Source organism: Lichtheimia ornata (assembly GCF_029851405.1).
Source record: "Lichtheimia ornata isolate CBS 291.66 chromosome Unknown scaffold00179, whole genome shotgun sequence".
NCBI classification, from domain to species: domain Eukaryota; kingdom Fungi; phylum Mucoromycota; class Mucoromycetes; order Mucorales; family Lichtheimiaceae; genus Lichtheimia; species Lichtheimia ornata.
The window spans coordinates 3888-17322 of NW_026695498.1; the positions used below are offsets into that span (position 1 = coordinate 3888).

Sequence of the window (13435 nt, forward strand, 5' to 3'; positions counted from 1 at the left end):
AGATACCATTGTGTTAGCGGGATCATCATGTGTGAAAATGAAGGGATTGCCTGATACGTGTGATACGCCAGATGTGGTAGAAATACAATATAAAGAAGGGAAAGGGGGATTCTTATAGCTCGGTAGTCCTTTGACAGATGTATACAATAAAATGGATAATAATACGTTCCTGTACCGTTCTGACAGCGTCATTCTGATACCAGGCAACCACAAAATTAGAGAAAGAAAAACGATCCTGATAAAAAGTTTATTTTGATGTCCCTTTTACCAGCAAGGGATCAGCCACAGAAAGGTTTCACATTCATGCAAAAACATTGGCCATGTGTAAGGGAGGTGAAGGGAGCTGCTGATGGGCTGCAAGCTACCACTTCACTCCGACCAATGAATCCGCCAACTACTTCTACTTGAAATTGCTCCACAATGAGCCTCCATATCGACGTCTCGTCTTCATCACCATCATCCTTGATCACTCCGCTACGTCTTGATACTCATTTCATGCCATTTCAACAACCTTCCAAACCAGGCAGGCCACCAACTTATATACCACCACGGGCCGTGTCACTCCTCCCTCCTTAAGCCCTGCATGGTTTGTTCTTCTTGTCGTAATCCTTATTGAGCACCTCGCCTAGCCAACCAAGCCCGGAATTGTTGATCAGCTCTTTGCACCATAACATCAGGGATCATGCTTGTTCGTGCCACCCAAGAAACCAAGTTGTCACCATGAACTGCTCCTTTCAATCGTTGTCGATTTGGGCCATGCAAATAATAAGTGCCACCGCTGTTCGCTTTCACCACCGTCATTGGACCGATCCATCTATCATCCAATTTCCCAGCTGGCCTTTGATCTCTCATCAATACCATGTCACCAACAATAAAACGGGGTCTCTCTTGAACACGTGCATCATATCGTAATTTGGCCTTTCGTTGTTGCTCCTTGGTACGCTCCCTTGCTTCCACTCTTGCTTGATCCACTAGGTGTTGAATCACCTTGATGCGACTAGCAACCTCCAAATCCAACTCGCCTTCCACATAGTCTTCCCTTGGTGCTGGCCAAATGGCTGGTGTACGTAACTCATAACCATACAACAACATCGCCGGACTATAACGCGTTGACTCGTTAACCATAGTCCTTGCCGCCAAAACTGCTGTAGTCACGTATTTATCCCATTCCTTGACATCATCATGGTCACGAGCAATTTTCGCCAAAGCCGAAGTAATGGTGCCATTCATTCGCTCACACAAACCATTCACTTGAGGACGATAGGCTGTAGTGGTGATATGCTTGCATCCGATACTCTTCAAAAACTCACGCACATAGCCTGATGTAAAATTGCTGCCTCGGTCTGTAAGGATGTAATTGGGAACGCCATACTTGACCACCACTTGCTCATATAGGAATTCTGCTATCGTTGTCTCCGTGATATCGGGTACAGCTTTTGCAATAGGCCACCGCGTAAGATAGTCAATAGCAACAAGTATGTAACGATTTCCTTGTGCAGTTGCTTCTTTGCCAAAAGGACCAACGGCGTCGCACCCAATCATAAAAAATGGACGTTCAGGTGTATCGATTGGCCTTGCTTTCTCCGTACGTATGACTCCTCTCCTTTGTCGATACTGGCAGCTTTCACAACTCTTGACCCAATTGCGTACACGCTCGAACAGCTGATACCCTTCGTACTTCAACCTTAGCCTCCTCCATGTGTTGTTAATGCCCAAGTGACCTTCCTCATGTACCCGCCGTATAGCATCATCCGCATTTCCTTCATGAAGCACCTCCAAACCTTGACTGCCATCCTTCATCTTCTTAAACAACTTTCCATCTGCCGCCATATACATTCTCGCCGTGTTGCGTAATTTCGTTTTGTATTCATTGTCACAATCGATAGGGAAACGATCCTCGGTTAAGAGATAGTAAATCGCTAAATAACGTGGATAGTCCATTCTTCTTTGCTTGTAGTCTTGAGATAGTGTCTTGCTTGATGATAACTTGCGTATTGAAAACTTGAATGTGTGTTGTTGTAGTGATAGAAAGATGATTGAAAGCTTGCTTGAATAAAGTGTTGTAACGTCTTGATGTTGTACAAAGTTTGGTAATACAAATACAAAGTGACCCAGGCACACGTCATAGTGTCCTTCCTTGACCCATTCTCTTTTTTTCCTTGTTTTGTCTTTTGCTCTTTTTTTTTGTCTCCTCTTTTCCACCGCTTATATATTTTTTTGATATCCTTTTTTGACTGCCTTTTATACTTTTTTTGTGTCTCTTTTCGTTCCTTTTCTTTTTCCTCATTCCCATTCCAACTCTTCACCTTCCTCTTTTTCCAACTCCTCGACATCGTCAACTTCACCCACCGGTAGCAATCTCGACAACGCGTCTGCTGGATTCGCACGACCAGGCCTATAGCGAGCCACAAAGTTGTACTCCATAAGGCTTGCCGCCCAACGTGTCAGCTTCACTGATGGCCTTGTTTGTTGGAAGATGAATGGCAAAGCAGCATGGTCGGTATACAATACGAATCGACGCCCACTCAAGTAATGTCTAAAGTATTCCACAGCCCAGACTACTGCCAACGCCTCCAAGTGTGTTGCTGCATATCGTCCTTCAGAGCCGCGTAAGGATCGAGATGCATAAGCAATCACGCGTTCTTCCTTTGCATCACCCGTTGGCGACTGTGACAATACCGCTCCCAAACCATGAGTCGATGCATCCGTTGTGAGGATTTGCACTTGATTACGATCCGGATAGGCAAGTACAGGGGGAGAGATTAACGCATGCTTCAAAGTGTCAAAGGCTAATTGCTCATCCTTACCCCATACGAATGCCACATCCTGCTTGAGTAATCGTGTCAGTGGTCTTGCTACTTGTGCGTACCCCTTGATGTGCCGCCTATAGTATCCAGTCGTCCCAAGCCATATCTTGACCTCCTTTGCATTCCTTGGTGTTGGCATCTTCATGATCTTCTCGGTGTTTCTCTCATTCGGCAGCAATCCATCTCCAGTGATAACGTGTCCCAAATACTCCACTTGTGAAAGACCAAATACGCACTTGGAACGTTTCAGTCTCAAATTTGCCGCTTGACAAGCCTCCATCACTTTCGCCAAATGCACAGCATGTTCATCCAAATCCTTGCTGCATACAATAATGTCATCAATGAACACATGCACAAAGTCGCCAATGTATGGAGATAGGATATTGGTAACGGCACGTTGGAAGGTTTGGGGCGCTGAACAAAGACCAAAGGGCATCGCCTGCCAAGTGTAAGTACCCCATTTGGTTGTAAAACCCGACTTTGCAATTGAATCAGCAGCTAACGGAATTTGCCAATAACCAGATGCAGTGTCTAGAGTCGAGAAATACCGGGCACCACCAACCGAATCCAACAGCTCATCAATGTTTGGCAACGGGAACGCATCCTTGACGGTGATATCATTCAGCTTCCTGTAATCCACACACAGCCGTAAGGAGCCGTCTTTCTTCTTCACGAACAAAATTGGGGAAGTCCATTGTCCATCTGAAGGCTTGATGAGACCCAACTCCAACAAACGATCCAATTCGCCACGAAGATGATCTTGTTCCTCCCATGATAACCGGTAAGGAGAAGTGCGGATTGGCTTATCAGTGGTAGTGGGAATAGAGTGGTTCGACGTCCTTGACTAAACCCAAACCACTAATTTCCACAAAGCAACTCGCATACTTGTCAACAACATCCTTGATCACCTTGGGTATGTCACCATCAGCGCCATCAGAGCCATCCAGCACCTCATCCACATAACGCTGAAGCAATTCGTTATCATTGACAAGCTCCTCCCTCCTTAGGTTCAAAGCACCGTCTTTGAAATCTTCAATGGCCTCCTCCTTCTTGCATGATTTGGCACCAGCCACGCTTACAGCCCATACTGTGGAATTTGATATGAAAACAGTGATAAAGCTGATAGCAATGATAACAAGGATAAATCCTTTGAGACTCGAAAAAGGGAGAAAGATCTTTATTTGTGCTGTCTGTGCTCCTAAATAAACATTGACAGGGGTCATCTGGGTTGGGTTAGGTTTTACCTATCAAACCCAGACTCCAGAATACGACATTGCCCCCCACCAGAGTGAACGTATGCGAGAGCATATAAAAGATAAACAGCTTGTGTGCATCTGTAGCGCCGTCATAAAAACCCATTCAAAAAACCCAGTGGGAAAAACTATAGGGAAAAGACCTTGCCAGCACGGTGATAGACATGATTTATGCCGACGAACGCTTAATGCGTTTGCTGCGTCGTTTAGGTTGAGGATTGTGCAACTTACGTTTTGGTACACGTTTCTTGGGGATGAGTGTAGCTGGTGCATCCTCTTCTTGCTCATTGCGTCTTTTCCAATATTGTAAAATGAAATCAGGATCTGTGAATGCATCCGGGTCGAGCCATGAATCCTCGTCTTCCCCGTATCCTTTCCATCTTACAAGGTATTGACGCTTACCAGGTTGTCCTCGATGATTGAGAATTGCTTCCACCTCATATAATTCATCGATAGGAACGACATCATCCTGGGAGATAAGCTTGAGCTCTGAAGGTACATAATTGCGTGACATCAAAGCACCCGTTTCATCCTGCAGCACATAGGTGCCACCTTGTGTCTTACGTAACACGGTGTAAGGACCTTCATAAGCAGGTGCCAACTTACTGCCTCGTGATTGCACTCTTACCATGACGTGGCTTTTCTCAGGAAAATCAATGATTTTGTGAGTTGCGTCAAACTTCTCTTTCATCGCTTGGTTGTATACTTCCACTTTCTCCTTTAATGCCGGAAACACAATGTTTTGCATGTGCTCTATCCTTTCCTTCAACGCTTCTTCCGACATTGGTTTTGCCGTCTCGATCTTGTCGCCACGATAATCACGAAACTCGTTCATGTTGCGTGCGAACATAAGCGTAAAGGGAGGTGTATTCAACCGTTTGGATACTCGCATGTTCAACTCAAGCTGTGTGCTAGGCACGTAATAGTCCCAGTCTCTACCAGCACCTTCGATCTTCTTGCGGATGACGTCTTGTGCAGTTTAGACCCATCTCTCAGCTATGCCGTTGGCACTACGATGATAAGGTGTAGTAAAACGCTGATGAAAGCCTAGACTTCTTGCTAACTTCCTCATGAATGCGTTCTTGAACTCGCCACCATTATCAGATTGGAGAATACGGGGTATGCCAAAATCACAAAAGATTTGCACAAGAGCTTTGACCAGCGTATCCGAGGATTTGTCAGGTAACGCACGTAGGATACAAAAGCGTGTGCATACGGCAACCAGTACCATCAAGAAGTTGTTACCCGTTAACGAGGAACGATTGAAGGTTGCCAAGTCAATAGCCCAATGGTCACCAGGCAAGTATGCGTATATGGGACGTAGCGGATTGTAGCCTCTCTTGGCTATGTTGGTCTTCTGGCATTGTGGACATTTGCTTACCAACTTTACTGCATCTTGTAGCATGTTGGTCCATGCCAAGCCATCACGTCGTAAGTAACGTACTAAATGTTCAGCACCTCCATGACCAATAATCAAGTGTGCACGTTCAAGTTCCTCCGTGCGGTGATCATCAGGTGGAGTAACCACATCGCTAGGCTGTTTGTCAATTACTCGTATTTGGAATACAAGTCTATCTTTGCTCGATTTTATCGTACCCATTTTGATTGCATTTGATGGTTGATTATCCCCCTCCAAGAGTTCATCGGGAGTGAACAAACGTGAGAGATCATCTGGCAACACGTTCTCAATACCCGGGACATGGATCACGTCGAAAGTGTATTTCAACAAGATATCAAACCAATTGAGCATCATGGGGTTGGCAAGCTTTTGGGTGAACAAATAAGTGAGAGCCTTGTGGTCCGTGTAAAGTGTGAATGGGCGTAGCCAAAGAAAAGGATGGAACTTTTGAAGGGCGTATACCATACCCAAGAGTTCACGTTTAGTGGTGGAGTATTTACGCTCACTGGGGTTCAAAGCACGTGCCATAAAAGAGACATAGCAATTCTTGCCCTTTATCTTTTGAAACAACACAGCGCCAATGCCATAATTCGATGCATCCGTGGCCACATAAAAGGGTTGATCAAAGTCAGGGAAATGTAAAAGTACATTCTTTGCTAAGGCTTGCTTAAGAGCGTTCAATGCTTTCGTTTGCTCCTCAGTCCACAAATCCTTAAGTAAACCGGCATTGCGTAGCCTGTTGAGTGGTGCAGAGATCTCGGCCATATGAGGAATATGGTCACTGAAGTAATTCACAAAGCCCATGAACCGCTGGATATCCTTACCAGTACGAGGTTGGGGCCAATCAATAGCATTTACTACCTTTCTTGGATCAAGAGATATACCATGCTCGGAGACACAAAAACCAAGTAGATACACCGACTGTTGTGCAAAATGACACTTTGCCGGGTTCAAAATGAGGTTGGCTTGTGTAAGAGCCTTGATCGCATATTGCACGTGTTTGGTGTGCGAGAACAAATCTTTCGAAAAGATAATAATGTCATCCACAAACGTGCGTACAAAAGGCATGTCGTTAAAAACAATATACATGACTCGTTGAAACTTGGAAGAGATAGGCTTCAAACCGAATGGGCATCCACGGAACATAAATTGTTGTCCCTTGTGCGTGAAAGTGGTGATGTGACGGTCAGCCTCTGCAATCTTAAACCGATGAAAAGCACTGGTAAGATCAAGCGTGGTAAAAACTTTCGCTCCACCCAAGTCATTGAAGATCTCCTTAATAGTAGGAATCGGATAACGATCATCCTTCAAATAACGATTGATGTGTCGTGGGTCCAAACAAAGACGCTTACCCACTTTATTACCATGCGAGTCCTTCTTGTCAGCTAATGTCAATGGGCTGTTCCATGAGGAATTGATACGAGCTCTCACAATGACACCATCATCGAGCCACTTTTGAATCGTAGCATCGATCTCAGGACGTAAAGCGTATGGCAAAGTATATTGTCGTTGATAGGATGTGACACCTTGCTGCGTAAGATCCAAGTGAATAATAGACTCAGGTATGTTGCAGAACGACCATTTAGGAATACGCGTGTTAGCATCCAATAATGGCTTTATAGCCTGTGTGAATTGAGCTTGCTCATCAGGTGTGCCAAAAGGCGAAGCATTGGGAACCAGCTTTTTGTATGCATCGTGCACCGAAGGATCTTGCACGTCATCTTGCTGATCATCCCATTTGACAGCTACACCTTGCAAAGAGATACCCAATTTAGGAAGGATATCGAAGCCCAAAATAAGATTGTATTGTTCCAAATCCATAACCTCAAATCGATGTGTAAATTGCCGGTTGTTGTATTGTAGCTGAAGAGGCTCTGTAATACCCACACGCTTGACAACGTCATTCTTTCCAGCATACATGATCTTCCCATCCACAGGTGTATACGACCAATTGTTGGCATCACACAATGTTTTATTGATAACAGAAATCTCCGCGCCAGTATCGACTAGGCCGAGGAGTCGCTTATTCTGTACCAAGATGGGTGTTTTCATGAGATATGGATTGTCATTCAATTGAGCAGCAAACAACAACTTACCTAACGATTGCCTTGCGAGCATTTCATCCACACCTTGCAATTCGTTCAGTGGGATGGGCGAGAAGGAGTCATTGTTGTTGATTGCTGAATCGGCAGGATGAACAAAATCGTCAGATAAATCCATGTCATTTGAATCATGCAGCATGGTGTTTACCTTCACGTTGCTCTCACCGCGGCGAGAAGAATGGTTGTGGCGTCTTGGTGGTGGCAACTCACCCTTAGCACGAAGCTTGGCCTTCTCCTCACGAGAAGCATGACAAGCATGACCAGGCTTGTAGGGATGATGAGCATAGTGGCATTTAGGGCCCTCAATTGGTTTATCCAACTTGTAGCACCTCTCAGACACATGATTGCCATCCTTGTTGCAATGAATACAAAAAATAGACGTGTCCTTGCCAGCCTGCTTCGAAGACTTATTCTTCTTTTGATGCGAGGAACTGGAACCAGCGTCATTGTGCGTGCGTTTTCTCGTAATTGATACGGAATCGGCAAGCTTGATCACCTCTTCAAGGTTGTCAGGCAAGCGATCCTCATTACCCGGACGAGCATAAAACGACATGAGCACCCTTTCTTGTATATCTTCAGGCAAAGACAAGAGAAACAACATGGCCAACACATCGCAATTGGTCAAGCCGGCATCAATCACCAGGTTCTGGTAACGAGTACCATACCGCTGGGTTGTCTCACCATCGCGCATAGCGCACTTGAACACCTCCATTGCTTTGCGTGCCTTGTTGTCACGCGACACAAAACGAACACGAACTCTATGGCAAACATCATTCCAATTGCGTTTCTTACCGCTTAAAGTGTCTGAATACCACTTCTCAAGATCGGCAGGGAAAGCACAGTGCAACACCTCATCCCACTCAGTGTCCAAATTGTACTTGTGGGTACGAAGCAGTTTCTTGATGCTGAGCAAAAAAGCATCAACATTCGGAAACACTTGCTTGTCCTCAGGAGATTCGTTAACCCCCTTGACCACAAAACGAGGGACAAGATTCATCGTAATGTGCTTACGAGAACTGGTGGTGGTGGCAGGAGCAGCAGGAGTGAGGAGAGCAATGCTCTTTTTCTTCCTCTCGATCTCCACATGCAAAGCATCCATTTTTTGCCTAACAGCAGCCAACTTTTCCTCGGGAACTGGTTCTTCAACTTCAAGTTGGGCTTCTTGAATGATCAAGCTTGCCAATTGCTTCTCTTTTTTATCGAGAGCAGCTCGAGCCAAAACAAGAGGGTCCACATACTTGGAAGCAAGAGCTCCAGTGGGTTCAACGCCTTCCATAGGAGCAGGGCCATCATTGGTGGTGGGGTCCGTGGCGTTGTTGTTGTTGGTAGGGGTGGTGACAGGGGTTCCATTGTTGTCGCCCACATGGTTGTTGTTGTTGTTGGTAGTAGCAGCAGGCGAAGCAGCAGGAGACGAAGCAGCAGAAGCAGGAGAAGCAGACATGTTGATGTTGATGTTGTTGTTGAAGAGTATTCAAAGGAAAAAATGTGGAATTTGATATGAAAACAGTGATAAAGCTGATAGCAATGATAACAAGGATAAATCCTTTGAGACTCGAAAAAGGGAGAAAGATCTTTATTTGTGCTGTCTGTGCTCCTAAATAAACATTGACAGGGGTCATCTGGGTTGGGTTAGGTTTTACCTATCAAACCCAGACTCCAGAATACGACATATACGACATTATCTTGTTCTTGATCCGATCTTGGATAACGCCCTTGTAATAACACCGTGCTCTGGCCATGGCGTGTAGGTATGTGAATGGTTCCATGTTGATGATCCACACGCACACCATACTGACGATGCCATGATGTACCCAATAGACACACATCACCCTTGACATCTTGGATTGTCATGTGTTCAGGACGCAATTTACCAGCAGCACGTACTGGCACCGCCACCGAAATGCCACCAGCAGGCAAAGCGTTACCGCCAAAAGCTTCCACCACCAACTGGTCACCATTCGACACCAAGCCAACCTTTTCAGCCAAGCCCTTGCTAATGACGGATACACCAGCACCCGAGTCGAACACAGCATGCACCATATGCCCATTGATAGTGATTGGAGCCTGCAATGGAGCACTTTCACGCATCTTCTCCAAGTTGTATGGATAATCGTAATGTGTGTCATCGGAGTCGTATCCACCATCATCGCCATCAACCCATCCCAATACATCCGATCCAGCTTCACTGTCATCAGAATTAAAGGTACCTATTTCATCATCGGAATATGCCCAATCATCGGATGAATCGGTCATATCATGCTCATGCAAATCGACATAGTTCACAGGCACTTTTGTCTTTGAAGATTGTTTTTGCGTAGACACACCCACAGCTCCTTTTGGTCTACGTCCATGTAGATAGCGAATGCCATCTTGCAAATCTTTAGCAGCATGCCGAGACATAGCCACCCAATCTGCCATGGACAATCCTGCATCGACATTTGTCAACCTTTCCCATACATCTTTTTGCGGCAATGACACTGACAATCTACGCACTTGGCGTTTCCTCTTGGAGCCTTTTTCCTCAGAAGGTTTACCCTTATCCACATCCATTGCCTCCACTTGTTGTGCCGCCTGCACAGGAACACCATTCGCACCAGCATTGCCATGTATGATATTGCCACCATCGATCGCACCATTCGAGCCACCAGCAACTTGTGCACCACCATTAGTCACCTCATTCGTACGCCCACGTTTCTTGTTTGCTTCAACAGCTGCCACCGCACTGCCATTTTCCGACACCTGATTACGACCACGTTTTTGAGCATACACCTTCACTCCATGTAACCAGTTGACATCGGCATTCTTGTTTGGAGGATTTACATCATTCGGGACACCACTGACCTCCTTCAATGGCGTCCATTGTCTTTTCCCGAATCAGCAACTTGGGTAGGATTGGGACATTGATCACGTTTATGTCCTTCCTCGCCACAACCCCAACAGCGCAATGATCTTCCACGTCGTACATCAACCATGTTAATCTTCAAGGCTTGTATTTCATTGGCCAATGCACTGATTTGGGACGAAAGACTTCCTTGAGCAACATTTGCACTTGCGCTCTCTGATGGAGAGATCTCGGATCCAACATGGTTACGGCCCACACTTGATGATACACCCAACGAACTTGAGCCACCACGACCATATTTGTTTTGCACCATTTCCAATTTGCGAGCTTCACGCACCACCTCCTCGTAAGTAGACAACGTTGCTCTTTGTTCCAACTCATAGGAAATAGTTTCACGCAAGGCCTTCAACAAATGTCGGATGCGAATTCCATCATCCACCACCTCCAACAACTCGAAGTACTCCTTGAGATCATTCGCCACCTCATCAACAGTTTCACCAGTCATTTGTTGACGACTTTCGACCTTGTTCCACCAGATGTGTTGCTTATCCTTGCCAGCGAAACGAGCTTGAAATTGTTCTTCAAATTGTGCCCATGTCGACACACGATCCTCCACCATTTCCCATCAAGATTCAGCAGCACCTGTCAAATAGGATCCAGCCATGGTAAGACATTGTTGATCGCCCATTGGAACACCCTTGCGAATCCGATTAATCCTCTTCAGCCAACGTAACGGATTTTCATCTTCATCGCCCTTAAAGTGTTTGGGCTTCGCCAGGAACTTGCTCAACGATGCCTCAGGTTTGTACATTGTCATATTCGTTGCACCACTATCTTGATCTTGTGGCATAGTCGTACGTATAGTAAATGCTTAAATAAATGTTGTTGTTTGCGCTGTAATTGTTTGTCGCCCAGCTTCTCCACCAAAATGATACGTGTGATACGCCAGATGTGGTAGAAATACAATGTAAAGAAGGGAAAGGGGGATTCTTATAGCTCGGTAGTCCTTTGACAGATGTATACAATAAAATGGATAATAATGCGTTCCTGTACCGTTCTGACAGCGTCGTTCTGATACCAGGCAACCACAAAATTAGAGAAAGAAAACGATGACGATAAAAAGTTTATTTTGATGTCCCTTTTACCGGCAAGGGATCAGCCACAGAAAGGTTTCACATTCATGCAAAAACATTGGCCATGTGTAAGGGAGGTGAAGGGAGCTGCTGATGGGCTGCAAGCTACCACTTCACTCCGACCAATGAATCCGCCAACTACTTCTACTTGAAATTGCTCCACAATGAGCCTCCATATCGACGTCTCGTCTTCATCACCATCATCCTTGATCACTCCGCTACGTCTTGATACTCATTTCATGCCATTTCAACAACCTTCCAAACCAGGCAGGCCACCAACTTATATACCACCACGGGCCGTGTCATGCTGACACGTGTGGTACTTGGTCTTGTTGTAATGGTTGTTGGGAAGAGAAAAGAAACAGATGGAAACAATAATGATGATCCGAATGATTGAGAAACGCGAGGAAACTCAATCAAAACGACAACGAAATGAGAAGAGAGACCTCCAATAAAGAACAAAAGAGAGAGAGAAAAGGGGAAAACGTAAAAGAAGAAAAGAATTCGACAAAAACCTCCTCGCTTATTGAATAGATACTTTGCATATATATATACTCGATGTATGGAAATGACAGGGATGCTTATACTATGGTTCTAGAAAATGATGGAATCGACAGTAAAAGAAGGAAAGACGTGTTTACCATAAGTGACAGGAATGATAAGGAACATAATAGAAAATGAATCAAAAGGGAAAGAAAGGAACGACATGTAAATGAAAGATGGGCCGGATGAAGGTGAAGGGCTCGCTCAAATTATGTGACTCAAATCATGTGATCTTGGTTGACGCTTCAGGATCCTGAGTCACATGATCCAAGTTGGGTCTTCAAGCTGCACACGTGATTTCACCTTCCTTGTTAAGGAATCGAGGCCGACAAAACCGCACACGAACGTGTCAATGCTGACACGTGCGGTGCTAAAGGTAATATACGAATATCCGGGGAGGTAAGTAAAGGGTTTGTGTGTGTAAAAGATAGAAAGACTCCACCGGCAAATAGAAATACAATGAATATCAAATAAAAGTAAAATGAACAATGACCAAAGTAGACTGTAATAACAACCTGCAATGATCACACGAAAAGATAATCAAAGGGAGGGGTTCAAGGGTACAATCGAGAGTATCAATGAAGAGTCTAAAGGAAAAAGGGGTTTCTAATTCGCACAACAGTCAGCGACCAGCAATGGAAACAATCCAATCTTTCAATTCACTTCAAAGCTGCTGATTCTTTATTTAACAATTGGGTTAATTTATACTAGATTGAGAGATACAATGATAACGACAATGATAAAGATGGCATTCACGTGTGTGTGTGTGTGTGTGTGTGTGTGTGTGTGCGTGTGTGTGTGTGTGTGTGTGTGTTCATATCGATTAGCTTGTCTGATTTTACATATAGTGTGTCGGATAACAACGATAGTGTGTCTGAATAATAAACATGATCATGGTGCATTCGGAAACAACCGAGGGAATGATGATGATGATGATAAAATCGTTAACATGGTGCTTGACGATGACGTGTGGCATCAGGGTGCAATCGTGGTGCAATCGTGGTGCTGTTGTGCTGTGTCAATGTAAAGGTGTGAATGGGTAACATAAGAAGTAAAGTGGAATGTGCTGAAGGTAAAAGTAGTGAGGGCCAGGAAAGAAGCAAGGAATAACAAAAATGATGAGTAAAGAGAAAAGCCACGAAAAGGAAACAAGAAAAAGGAAACAGGGAAAAAGATAAACAGGAGTGACGTGGGAGTGCTGGTGCATGATACGGGGCGTCGGGGGTTCTAAAAAGGGAAAAGCAAAGGAGTGTGTGGGGAACGTCAAGGATCGTTGAGAGGACATCACGTGTAAGGCTTCAAGAACGATCTTGACGTCATTATTTTTACCATAGGTAGTAGTAGTTTGGTTTATCA

At 44.9% G+C, this 13435-nt stretch overlaps 5 protein-coding genes across 5 annotated transcripts; all 5 read right to left on the reverse strand.

The window, feature by feature from the left end:
- Positions 1–609: 609 nt before the first annotated feature.
- Positions 610–1941, reverse strand: O0I10_012924 (uncharacterized protein; the record flags this gene model as incomplete). Its single annotated transcript, XM_058492806.1, has 1 exon — positions 610–1941. One exon carries the CDS (start codon positions 1939–1941, stop codon positions 610–612), a length of 1332 nt encoding a protein of 443 aa, XP_058336425.1.
- A 342-nt stretch (positions 1942–2283) lies between these two features.
- Positions 2284–4030, reverse strand: O0I10_012925 (uncharacterized protein; the record flags this gene model as incomplete). Its single annotated transcript, XM_058492807.1, has 2 exons — positions 2284–3651; positions 3716–4030. 2 exons carry the CDS (start codon positions 4028–4030, stop codon positions 2284–2286), a joined length of 1683 nt encoding a protein of 560 aa, XP_058336426.1.
- Positions 4031–4229: 199 nt separating this feature from the next.
- On the reverse strand, positions 4230–4910 carry O0I10_012926 (uncharacterized protein; the record flags this gene model as incomplete). Its single annotated transcript, XM_058492808.1, has 1 exon — positions 4230–4910. The coding sequence occupies one exon, from the start codon at positions 4908–4910 to the stop codon at positions 4230–4232; it is 681 nt and encodes a 226-aa protein (XP_058336427.1).
- Positions 4911–5039: 129 nt separating this feature from the next.
- On the reverse strand, positions 5040–9002 carry O0I10_012927 (uncharacterized protein; the record flags this gene model as incomplete). Its single annotated transcript, XM_058492809.1, has 1 exon — positions 5040–9002. The coding sequence occupies one exon, from the start codon at positions 9000–9002 to the stop codon at positions 5040–5042; it is 3963 nt and encodes a 1320-aa protein (XP_058336428.1).
- Positions 9003–9190: 188 nt separating this feature from the next.
- On the reverse strand, positions 9191–11253 carry O0I10_012928 (uncharacterized protein; the record flags this gene model as incomplete). Its single annotated transcript, XM_058492810.1, has 3 exons — positions 9191–10405; positions 10525–10982; positions 11046–11253. 3 exons carry the CDS (start codon positions 11251–11253, stop codon positions 9191–9193), a joined length of 1881 nt encoding a protein of 626 aa, XP_058336429.1.
- Between the last annotated feature and the right edge of the window lie 2182 nt (positions 11254–13435).